Here is a 13,023-nt window from a genome sequence, read left to right on the forward strand (position 1 = left end):
AAACAGGAAATGGTATTTTCGTTTGCGTTTCAAAAACCGATTTCACCAATTTACAAATTTCAGAGAATAGTTTCATGTCGTTCGTTATCTCAATTATTATACTGTAAATGCAAGCAATAACTAATTTTATTAATCACAATGCAGTCTTGTGATGGTATTTTCTGGGAGCGTGGATACACTTCTTTTGTATCGAGTAGCTTCTTGATAAGTTGCATTTCTATCACTTTGAGGGAGAATAATAGACAGGGTGCTTTTTCATCTTAACTTTTTTGGCTTAGACAACAGAGTAAAGCTACATTGGGCGACCTGTTATATCCGCTACTGGGAATCGAGCCATGAACTTTACCATAATAATTCTGTAAACATATCGCCGTACCATGTTTACATTAAACATAAGAGGATTACAGAGTTTCAATTTAGAAACTTTATTCGGATAAAAACTGGAATAATTAAAAAGAAAAGTAGTTATTAGAGCGACGTTACCATATTATGCCAAATGAACACTAGCAAAACGTCTTTTTTTATATAATTATTTCAGCTTTTAGCCGAATAACATTTTATATTCAGAACACATTAGAGGTTAATAATATCATATAAAGTAATAGCTGTAGATAGGCCTTCCAATAGCACAGCGGTATGTATGCGTACTTACAACACTAAAAACTGGGTTCCGATACCTGTGATGGGCAGAACACAGAGAGTCCATTACGTAGCTTTGTGCTTCACTTCCATCATAACTAGATACGTGGCTGTCCCTCCCTCATTTTTGTTTTTACTAATTTGTTCCTAAATAAAGCGGTTAATTATTAGCAGTTTTAAATTAAATGACCTTTACATGTAATTTTAAATAATTATGGATTTAAGAAAATTAATTAAGTTTTTATGATATTAATTGCATATATTTAAAGCGTTTATAATTTAGCCTCCGCTGCGCTAATTTCATAGTTACATCTGTGAGGGTGATATGTACATGTTGAACACTTCCGTTGTTTAACCTACAACTTGAATATTTCATCCTGCCTGCTAGAATATGCTGTACAGATTTTGTATAAATTAACGATTAAATATTACATGACTAAATAATTTAAAAAAAAAACTTTACATGCTTTTTCAAGGTGAATAAAATTCCATGTCATAATTTTATATAAAGAGAACGGGCCAGCAAGTTAAAACAATTTAGACGTATGTATAATTTATTTGTTAGATGCAAAGCCACACAGTGTGCTATCTGCCCACTGCAGCATCAAAACCTGACTTTTAGTGTAATAAACAAACATTCATACTTCACCTACGCCACCAGAAGTATGAATGTATGGAAATAAGCTACATTGAGATTTGGATAATATACGACTAAATAAATTACTACAATTCCATATGTATAATTTTTTCATTAAATTTTAATAATCTATGTAATTAAAAAAAGGTTAAATTTCATGATAAACATTTAATATGCTTAAAAATAATACTTCATGTTGTTACTTTTTACTCACTTTTTAAAGAAAAAAGTATATTAACCACAGTATAAATTCTAAGCATATATTTTATTATTATACTATTATTTGATTAATAGGCGTGTTCTTTATCTACTAACAGAATCAACAAAGTCCAGCAGAAGTTCTAAAAAGGTAATTATAATTGTCAGTATAAGTTAATTATTTGTACTTATTTGCACGAAGTTTCTGAAAATTTCTTCGTTGAAAGAAATGTACAGGGTGGCCCGTAAGTCCCTACCCATCCATACATCTTATGTATCCAGTGTATCTGTGTGCTGTCCCTCATTCTCGCTACATATTATGCGACGCCATGTTCTGCGAAACATTTTTCTCAACATAGCAGGGATTATTGTTCCAAATGCCGCGGTAACAGCTGCCTCCAACTCATCATTAGTATTACTGAATATAGCATAATAACATATGGATGGGTAGGGACTTACGGGCCACCCTGTATATGCGTGTGTACATCACCACCAGCACTTTCTCCTTCAAGATTATTGCACCATTTTATAGGTGTAATAGGCCTATTATTTTCACTAGTTACGAAGGGTGAGCGAAATAAAAAACGTATTGATATATTAGTTTGATAGATCCAGTTTGCGTGAATTAAGAAATAAATTACGTAACACGCAATAAATATTACTCCATTACAAACAGTTTAAGTGACAATTTTCCTTTAATTTGTTTCTAAAATGGCAGATATTGCTGAATCTTAGCCTTTTGCAACATCTACGTAGACGAAAAACGAACTAATATATATAACGCAAAGTTTGATACGGATAATTTTTGAAAACGAATGTAGCAAATAAAAGATTACTAGTAACCAATAAGTAATTGCATACTTTTTTTACACACTTTACGCATAAGCTGTATTCATTTATCATAACAATCTTTACACAACTGAACGAGGTACCCTCCAAATGGCCAGGTGGTTAGAGCGCTCGACTCTTAATCTGAGGAGCGCGGGTTCGAATCCCCATCACATCAAAAATGCTCGCCTTTTCAGCCGTGGAGACGTTATAATGTACGGGGACCCCTACTATTCGTTGGTAAAAGGTTAGTTCAAGAGTGATGACTATTTGCCTTCCCTCTTGTCTCGCAGTGCTAAACTAGGGACGACTAGCGCATATAGCTCTCGTGAAACTTTACGAGAAACTGAAAACAAACAAACCCTCCCAAGATAGCATATTTTCAATGCGTGAATTTTTTCTTTGACCACCCATCCATTTCGTGGGTTTGTAGATATTTTACTTTAATTTTAGATTGCATAACTGTATCTCCTTCCTCTGATCTTTTGAATAAAAATACATTGACAAAACTGTTCATTATTATTACATTCAGCTTAAGACTTTTTTAAATTCAACGAGATCCACCTCGTATTTGACTTTAATGGATGTTTATTACAAGCTTTAGAAATTTTCCGACCTAATTTTTTGTTTATATCTATGACAAATGCTTGTCTCGGTTTTAACCGAGAAGTAATTGACGTTGACGCTCTTAGAATACGAACCTAACGTGTCAAAAGAATTAAAACATTGTATATTATGGATTCATTAAATTTTACCAAAGCAATTTCAATTACATTTTTTCGCTTGAAAATTTTGACTATTTCATGATCAAAGTAGATATGACATCCGTATCTCATATGTCACTTTATAAACGACTGACGGGCCGAGTATGGTCCAATGGGCAGCCTTCCGAATTTTGTACTTACGGAGTCACAGTTCGCGTTTCGTTATCGCTAAAAATTCTTGCTCCACTTTGGGTTCAAGGTGCGTTTTAAAAGCAATAGTCCAAATATTACTATTCTATCGAACACGAGTTAATAGCAAGTATTATTGATTAGCAGCTTTCTCTCTAAATCTGCGAGCTCAAAATTAGGAACAGCTAATGCAAATAGCTCTTCACTAGTTTTAGCACATCCGAAAACAAAAGATAAATACTGTCAAATATCTCACGTATATACAAAGTAATGTGAAAATTTCACTGCCAACAAAATAGTTATGTTGTATACTAGTTGTATACTATTATTTATGGATAAGCCTAATATTGAAAGCACACCTCAAGACTTGTTTTATGCGCGAGTTTTATTGGATTATTATACAAATCTGAGGCCCTGCATGACCAGATGGGTTAAGGCGTTCGACTCCCCCCTCACACCAAAGATGCTCGTCCTTTAAGCCGTGGGGGGGGGGGGTTTATAATCCTAGTAGAGTTGGCAGTGACGAGTAGCTGCCTTCCCTCTAGTTTTGCACTGCTAAATTAGGGACGGCTAGCGCTGATAGCCCTCGTGTAACTATGCGCAAAATTCAGAAACAAACAAATACAAATCCGATATTTTTTAATCGATAACTACGCCATACTTGCTGAACAAAGAATACTATAAATTGTCCCCCCCCCCATTCATGTGAACATCCCCATACTATTAATCTGGAAAGTTTGCAGACAAAACAAAAAAAAACAATTACAAAAATCACGTATTAGATTTATATAATAAATAAAGTTAATATTAATTCAATACGTTAATTATTTTATGACCATTCCATACATCTTACAATGTTTATCTTTTCTATTTTAAAATATTCAGCGTTTTTTACTTAAGGTTATTTTTAAACTAACCTTTTATGTGCGTGCAAAACCAATATATTTAGCAATATACAACTTAAGTTACTCCTAAACGGCCAGGACTGTTTTGTCATACTTAAAAACACCTTTCTCATATAATACGCAAGACAGAAAACTTGAATTTTATATTATAGGAGGATGGACGTTGTTCATTCTAAGACCGTGTGAATAAAATAATTTACTAGTTAATTTAATTAGTTAATAAGAAAAGTTCTTTAATGTAAAATAATTTGACAAATTTCCAAGTAAATGTTTTGACTAAGTGAATGAAAATATTTTCACTGCAATTTATTTTCAGTTATAAGACAAGTAGCAAACTAAGTTATCTATTTTAGTACCTATGCCATTGGTTTGGTAAATACAAGTTGTTAATATATAAGAGGTTCATACACCTTCCTGACGGAGCCCCGAGTAGGAACAATAAAGTCTGTTCTTTACTTGCACATGAATTATGCTTAAACAAAGTTCCCTTACTTGTAATAAAATATATAAACCAAGTTAATATTAAAAGAATAGAAGCCTTTGTCTCCTGTACATACAGCACTATAAGGAAAGCCCTTGGCTAAATAGCAATGGACCTCCCACAATCAAAAAGCCAAAAAGATATATTTTAACCTGGTGGCACTTTGAATAATATAATGTTCCAAAAAGACCACATCCTTGAAAACAGGTAGAATGAACAATCACAATACTTTTACATCTTAAATTTTAAACTCTTGAAATGAAGATAAATTCCTGTTTTAATTTTATTTTTTTTAAATACTGAAAATTTTCAGACAAGAAAACACAAATGTTTGTGGAAGAAGTTATGGAAGAGCAAAGTCTGATGGAAGAGATTGCAGTATTTGTTATCATCTAACTTCCTCAACCCTATATATATATATATATATATATTTTTTATTTCATATGTTATTTGTATAGTGGTTTAGAATAATAAAAACTCAGAATATATACATGTTAGTCTTAAAACAGAACTATGAAATTCTTAAAATAATGTAACTGCATACATGAAACTTGTTTCATCATTATATCAACCTACAGAAGTTTCTTCTACATGCATTTGCAGGAATAGTTTTAGATCATGTAGAATTCTTGTACTATTAATATATACTCTTAAGATACTTTCACAGATGAAAAGAGTAAGATGTCATAAGTCCCTTCCCCACTGCTATAATAAACAAGTTGCTTCTAAGAAAGAATAATAGAAATAGGCACTCCTTGCTATCAAAAGTCCAAGATGAAGAGAGGGGGGGGGATAATATAAAATAACTTTTGGCCCACAGTACACTGGCATTTTACATGAAGATTAGTGGTTTTCACATGAAAGTTACATCTTTACCAAGTTTTGAAAACAAACATGCCCAACCAAACTCAAATGAAAGTCTACAGACATTATTACAATTTATCCCTCTCCATTTCTTTAGTCCTTGGCTTTTATCTACTGAAAAAGTTTTAGAAAAAAAAATGTGAAATGAAATATTCCCCCCCTTAGTTTTAGTTTTCAATAATGTTAAAAACTAATTTACATAATCATACTGGAGCAAGACATCCCACAAATAAAATTGGAGTTCTGAAATATTAGTTAACTTATAATTTAATATTGGTAGAAAAAGTGCTCATTGTGTGAAAGATAGAAGTACTTGTTTTTAGTGTTTTTAAACAAACATCCACACAAATGAAACTTATAAAGCTGAAATTTAGGTTTTGATGTCTGAAGTGGGCACAATCTAGTAACCAAGAAATCAATACATTTTAACCTCTCCTGTACCAAATTTTAATTACAGAACTGCTTTTTACTTCCATTTTAGTATGTTGAATACATTTAAGTGTATCTAAGAAAAGTTGTCTTAAAGATTTTTGTATTTTAATAGTGAAATGATATTCATTAATTCATTGGTTCTGAACCTTTAGTTGAATAATGCTACCAAACTTAAGTAATGAAATTGTATTAGAAAACAATTATGCTATATAAAAAAAAACAAAAAAACTGTATGCCAATGACATTTTAACAAGATTCACTTGTAAAAGGAAACTAAAGATTCCTTTGAAGGATGTAAGCATGTTAAAACAAATAATAAAAAAAAAAAAAAAGTCAGGTGACATTGCCAATTCACCTGCAAAACAACAATAACAAAAGGAGTATTTACCAATTTTATTGTGCAAACAGGGTATAAAACATGTAGAATTTTAATAAAGATGGATGCATTTAATGTTTAGGCAATACTATGAAATAACAGCAGTGAAATGAACTTTGAAATGACTATAAAATCTGTCCTTTTTTCTTTCTTTCTTTCTCTCTCTCTCTCACACACACACACGAACTACCTTATCAATAGCCTCCCTTCTCTCGAAATAGGGGAAGGAAAATGAGTTACCTACATTGTCTTTAAGGTTGAAGATCAGTGATGCTGACAATTTACGCACATGAAGACCCTCTACATGAGCCTTAATAAGATAAAGGAAATGCAGATACCCTCTACTATCCCCTTAAACATACAAAAAATTGCAATTGCAAGTTTATAATATTTCTCAAAATGAATTAATAGTATTAAAAAGGTAAATTTAAAAAGTGGATTAGTTCTTAGGCTTAATTATACAGAGATTAAGGAGGTATAGATATCTAAGTTTATTTAAATTCATACTTAATGCTGGAGAATAGGTTGCAGAATTTTATAATTCTACTGAAAACCTTCAACCTATAAACAGATTAAAAACAATGTATGTGTAATATGAAATTTAACTACTCATGTGAACTAGTTGGAATGATTTAATTATTGACCCAGCAGAAAGAATACAAAATAAACTAGGAAATTAACCATTGGCACAGCTCAAAATTATGCACATTAAAAAATATATATTTGTTATATTCACACTGGAAGATAACATTAGATTTAATAAACAAACTAAATTGCAACTAAGTATTTAAATTTTTGAGCATCTGTTTCTTCAAGATCTTTTGATTTACCTTAGAAATTAAAGAGCAAGTTGGTTACACAAAGCCTTTTTGTTAAAGGTCTAGATACTAGATCTTGTAAAAAGATTTCTGGGTCATTGGTATGTTAATAGTAGCCATTAAAAACTCACTTCCAGATTCAGTAAATAAAGTGAAAGCAACATACAAAAGCAAGAGAAAAAAATTAAATTAAATCTGTTTCGGCTTTTCACTTAAAACACTTGAGTGTAAAATATTCTGAAAAATTCAGTTTGAATACCAATTGTAGATCTCCACTTCAATTTACTAATACTGACTAGTTTCCTTCTCTTAAAGCATCATATTACAATTCACATTTAGTTTAAATTAAAAACAGTGGCAGTTAAGCAACAATTCAACATTGAATAATGAAAAAAAAAAAAAAGGTTCAGAAAGAAATCTGGAAAATATATAAAAATAGTTTACAAGATTCTATGGAACTGAATATTGAAGCAGAAATCAATTTCTTCTAAAGCTCCTCCTAAAATCGTCTTTCAGAAGTGGTAGATCCAAACTTGTTTCAGTCAAGTTCATATCTAGATAAATATGAAGATAATTGAAAAACAAGCAACATTAGGAAACTTGATCTTAGATACACTTAGTTATTAATTTTACAATATTTGGTCCCTCCCTTTCTTCTCAGATAGAGCTTAAAAGTTGATTGACAAAATGAAATGTATACACTATGACAAATGAGATTTTCATAAAGTTAACATTTTGTTTACAGAAAATACATAACATTTCAGAATGTTATTTTCATACAAGTATATAAGTAATAAGAAGTTTAATGTACAAGTAATTTTCTTCTAATTAAAAGTTATTATAAAATGGTAGCAGCAAGCAAATAAAGAATAAAAAAAGAGGGATTACCTAATAACCTGCACTTGCCAGGTATTCCCCTAGTTTTTCAACAATTACATTCAGGTTACCAGCTATTCCACCCTCCTCAGCAATTGCTACAATAACAGCTAAATAGAAAGCACACAAATAAGTAACACAGGAAACAAATAGTACAAGGAACTTTATGTTCAAGCAAATACTAGAAGTTGCTATTTTAGTCATCATTTTAAAAGTACTCTTAGAGTACAATGGTTTAATACATCAGAACTATTCTAGAATATTGCATTAACAGCATGTCATCATTTCAGTTATGCTTGAGCAACTGAAGGTTTTGAAAGTAACCCTGCATTGTAAAAGATTCAGTTTAGAATAACATTCAAAGTACACTACTCCAAGGCTTTAATTAAAAAAGGACAACACATACAACCAACGGTATGTAATTATACAGGATACTCATTTCATCCTGTAGCTGCTCGAGATATTAGGTGTTACAAAAGCAACATGCACAGGCAATCAGAGTTTCTCTTTCCAGATAGTGATCTATCCAGACTATGTTGCACATTGTATTACAAGCCAGGTGGATAGGTTTTGCCTCAAAAAAAAAAAGTTTGAATCACCAATTACAAGGTCCTGTACATTTTTGGGATACAACTTGCTGCATAATGGCCAAGTTAATTGATGTTTTCAATAAGTAAGGAATATCCCTAATGTAAATACATCATGATGTGAATATTTATTACAGTTATGAAATGCCAAAGTGTCTAAACATAGTTAAGATTTTTTTTTTTTTTTTTTTTTACACAGGATCTTGCATGTTTTTAACAGCATCACATGCAGATACAAAGCTGTTTTAATATAGTAGTTAACTTTCTGCGAGTCAAATGCATTCAAATCTACTTATATAAAGTGCAATTCTTAAGCAAATATTTTGCTAAGACTTATTTTCCATTAGTTCAAAAAGCAGTTTGAGCAATTAATCTCCAACATAAGATTGAAATTTTACTAAATACCCAGCTCTAATGTACATTAGAGCTATCTAGCTCAAAAACAATTTGAAGACCTTAGAATGTAACTGAGATTTTGTTAAAATATGTAACTATTCAAGTTCACTCACCTTCAAAGTACAATCTACAAAAAAAATAAAAACTCAGATTAGTGCATACACTTAAATGAAAAGTTACATAGAACAGAGAATTCCTAAACTTGAATTCAATGTTAAGTTCCAGGGCTTAAGTTCTCTTTCTAGACCTACCTTGTTCAGTCTTCACAATACACAATGGTGAGCCACCTTTTCTTCCTCTCAAAAGATTGTTTTCAGAAGCTAAACATATGTACCTATCTCCTCCAATATGTATCCCTGAATGAAGGAATGTCTCTGGAGATGAGCTCATTTGGTCACAAATTACTTTTAATTCTTGTGATGTTACCTAAAAACAAGGTAAAGTGGAACACTAATACAAATAATGAAATAAGTATTCTGAAAAGTTATTACATGCAAGTGCTTTCCAACAATGTTACACTAGACCATTTTTATACACTTCACATACAATATACATTTTTAGTGCAAGACCAGCTGGCTAAAATCACTTTCACATAAATTTTACATGATGAACAGTAATCCTGTCAGGAAAAAAGTTAAAGTATAAACTGCTTTAGTTTATTTCACACCAAACAAAGTGCAATTTACTATAATAATTTAAATGAAGTAAAAGATGATAAAGTTAGCTTTTCAAACTTTATCCAATGCAGATCTAGTTGTAGCAGAAGTTGCAAGAATTTCTTTTAACTAAGTTTACCACCATTCTTACTTACAAGTCATGTTTTGGACTGGGAACCTAGTTGGCTTTTATAGTTTAATAGAATGAAAATAGCTTTGATGTGTACAGCTTAAGCTAAAATATAGATAATTACATAGCAATGAAGGTAGAGAACAGCAATCTGGTAAAAATATACATTTACAACTGTGGAAGATTAATTAAAAAAAAAAAAGAAATAACTGCTAATTCCAATATTAATTTTGACATCAGCTGCAGGGTCACACAGCCTCCCTCCCAAAGAGGTTGTCTTGTATGCAGTGTTGTACTAACCATGCAACAAAACACTTCCATTGGTTTCTTTAAAAAAAAAAAAATCTTACAAGACTTCTGCTAAGAAAGTACCACAGTGCTGTTTAATTTTTTTTTTTTTTAATATACAATTATTAAAACAGTAACTCAAAAGAAAGTTTACAGTTACATATGCTTAGTTCTATGAATTAAGTCTACAAAATAAAGACCACACTTAGGAGAAGTTGAATGTACACAACGGAGTCTTTAAAGTAGACAAAGATTATCAGGGGTATACACATTTTGCATACTATATTCCAGTACAAAGCAAGCTGGAAATTAAATTAGCAATACACTAATATGAAATGTTGGCAAGTTATAATACTAAGAAAGTGCAATAAAATCACATTAATCATATACATATAAATTGGAAGCAATTAGTGTCAAATTATGATTACTTTGATTAAATTAAAATATTTCCATTAAGATTTCTCATTACTTGATGAATAGATGTTAAATAAGACTTGAATTTGTTTCAAAATAAAAATAAACTTGTGGAGTGTAAACAGCCCAGAATAAGTTTTAGCTAAAAAACATGTGGAAGATAAGTACAAGAAACATTTAACCACAAGATATTTACACATAGTTTGAGTAGCTTTATTTTCTTTCAGTTCTTTGGTTAATACATCCTTTGTTTTACCATTAACATAATTACTACCATTTGTAGTGTCACTACCAAAAGAGAAAAGTTACTTCACTGGAATCAAACTTGAATTTTTGATAAAGTAGTAGTACTTCCAATTTTCTAGAGTAAAAACTAGATTATTGAAACAAAGTTTTCAATAAGACAATATAAGAGCATGTTAAGGTGAATGAAATACAAACTTTAGAATCCAAGCTTACAGTACTTACCAAATCAAAGTATATATATACATTAAAAATACTTATCTAGGCTTCTAAAGCCAAGAGTTATCACTAACATAAATTTACATTTTGCACAGTGGCCAGAAAGTGCTTCAAATACAAAATATGCTATAATGAAGAGCTTTAACAAGTAGTAGCTATAACCTTTATAATTACCTTTTCTTTTTTAAATACATTATATATAGATCAACCCTAGACAAGAATTAGGGATATTTTGCCAGTACAAAAGATATCTTAAGACAAGTTATTAGTCTTTTAATTTATTAATTCAGGCAGGAGGTGACCGCAATTCATCAATACCCATTTGTTTTTCGTTGAAACGCTAGCAGGTATTTAAGAAGTTTCATTTGTAGCTGCTGGGTATGAACCTCCCTTCCTAAACTCCCTCCCACTACACACATTTTCCAAATTTAAGATTATACAAAAATTAAGTACACAACCAACCTCTTTTCATACTTAAATTATACCAAACTAAGATTAATTTAAGTAATCTGCAATGACACTTGCAAACAGATACTGCCAAGGAGGCTCAAAGTTTTGGATAAACAAGTTCTGTTGTATTTTAAGATTATTTCACATTTTTAAGTGAATATGAAAATAACATTAGTCCATTTTCAAATCACATCTAAAAACCTACGAGTAAGGACTAGATTCCAATACTCATGCAGTTTTCTTACACACACACACACACACACACACAAAAACGGTTTTGGTTCGCGTTTTTTGTTGTTGTTTTCGCAAGAAAAAAAAGTTCAAAATGCTGGTACAGTGAGATTGCCTTAAAATTTAAAAGATGAAGTTAATATTATACATCCCACTTTTAAGACGTATGCAAGTAGTTTAAACGCAATATACATTTTACTTATACAAATCAAATGTATGGTTAAAAACAAATACTTCTCGTTTAGTGATTCAGGAGCTTTCTTGTTAAATGTAAACCTGTTTCCAAAACTAACGTTAGTTACACCTATTACCAATATTAGGGCTACTAATAAAATTAATAGTAGCCAGCTCCCACAAGAACTATTTATAAAAGGCATAAGTGGTCAGGCCAAATAAAACTAAACCATATATATACAAAGCTAGCGATATCACAGCATATACCGGCAACGTACTTAATCATATGATAAGTTTTCTGTTGTTGTGCAAAGTCCTAGAAAATAATTATTAACCTCGATTACAAAGTATTTGTCAAGTTTAACGTAATCACTAAATTCGTACAGATTTTTACCTATCGAGTTGTAAACATCAAATAAGCACTAGTCTGGTAAAAAGAGTAAAAATCGCATAACATGTCTTTAATTCCCTAATAAAATTAAATTCAAAAACTGTACAGTTTAATAATTTTTGTCGCAAGTTTTAACCCATAAAGTTCACTAAACATAATACACAAAGTACTGAATTTATTGCAATATGATCAAAGCACAAATTACGTTGGAACCACGAAACTGACATTATAAAAAGGTGGAAATTTCATACTTTTAACGTTTCAGTTTTACCTAAAACTAAATTCATATTGCTACTACACAATAATGAGACTACTCATGCACTTACTTGAAAGGCCGGATCTTTTTCAAACTTTGCCCATATTCCACCATCACGGCCAGCAATTACTACTAATTTACAGGGAATTTGGGAGCGGATATGATCATCAACGTAAGTTTGCCAAGACATTATTAAACACTAAACTTCCAACCAAGATTTATAATCAATAATAACTTTCTAATGTTTCACCTCCACGAGATCAGAACTACTGTCTCCCACACCCTTACATATACCGGTTCCTTTTTTCCCGTCTTATGTATCACTCCGCGCACTGGTACAGCCCTTCCGCTGTTGGTATGCATATAAGATAACAAGACATTGGCAAATTGACATCGTTACTGGGTTGGGTAGGTAAATTTTTGCCTAAAATGAGAACACTGTTTAAAAATGGTTTGTTTTGTTTTTGAATTTCGCACAAAGTTACTCAATGGCTATCTGTGCTAGCCGTCCCTAATTTAGCAGTGTAAGACTAAAGGGAAGGCAGCTAGTCATCACCACCCACCGCCAACTCTTGGGCTACTCTTTTACCAATGAATAGTGGGATTGACCGTCACATTATAACGCCCCACGGCTGAAAGGG

The 13,023-nt window shown here is 31.4% G+C and overlaps 2 protein-coding genes across 4 annotated transcripts in view; one reads left to right on the top strand and one right to left on the bottom strand.

The window, feature by feature from the left end:
- Positions 1-5,071, top strand: part of LOC143240305 (uncharacterized) — a 28,313-nt gene extending 23,242 nt beyond the window's left edge. Inside the window, exons 5-6 of one of the 3 annotated variants that reach the window (XM_076482530.1) lie at positions 1,571-1,625; positions 4,895-5,071. In XM_076482530.1, coding sequence (XP_076338645.1) covers positions 1,571-1,590 — 20 coding nt within the window. In that variant the 3' untranslated portion in view covers positions 1,591-1,625; positions 4,895-5,071. The remainder of the gene's footprint in view (positions 1-1,570; positions 1,626-4,894) is intronic. The other 2 variants (XM_076482528.1, XM_076482529.1) reach the window with 2 other exon arrangements.
- A 1,184-nt stretch (positions 5,072-6,255) lies between these two features.
- Positions 6,256-12,960, bottom strand: LOC143240306 (uncharacterized). Its single transcript, XM_076482531.1, has 4 exons — positions 12,453-12,960; positions 9,182-9,356; positions 7,960-8,057; positions 6,256-7,625 (listed from the first exon to the last, which is right to left on the bottom strand). Exons 1-3 carry the CDS (start codon positions 12,570-12,572, stop codon positions 7,960-7,962), a joined length of 393 nt encoding a protein of 130 aa, XP_076338646.1. The 5' UTR covers positions 12,573-12,960; the 3' UTR covers positions 6,256-7,625.
- Between the last annotated feature and the right edge of the window lie 63 nt (positions 12,961-13,023).

The sequence above is a fragment of the Tachypleus tridentatus genome, chromosome 13 (assembly GCF_004210375.1).
Source record: "Tachypleus tridentatus isolate NWPU-2018 chromosome 13, ASM421037v1, whole genome shotgun sequence".
NCBI classification, from domain to species: domain Eukaryota; kingdom Metazoa; phylum Arthropoda; class Merostomata; order Xiphosura; family Limulidae; genus Tachypleus; species Tachypleus tridentatus.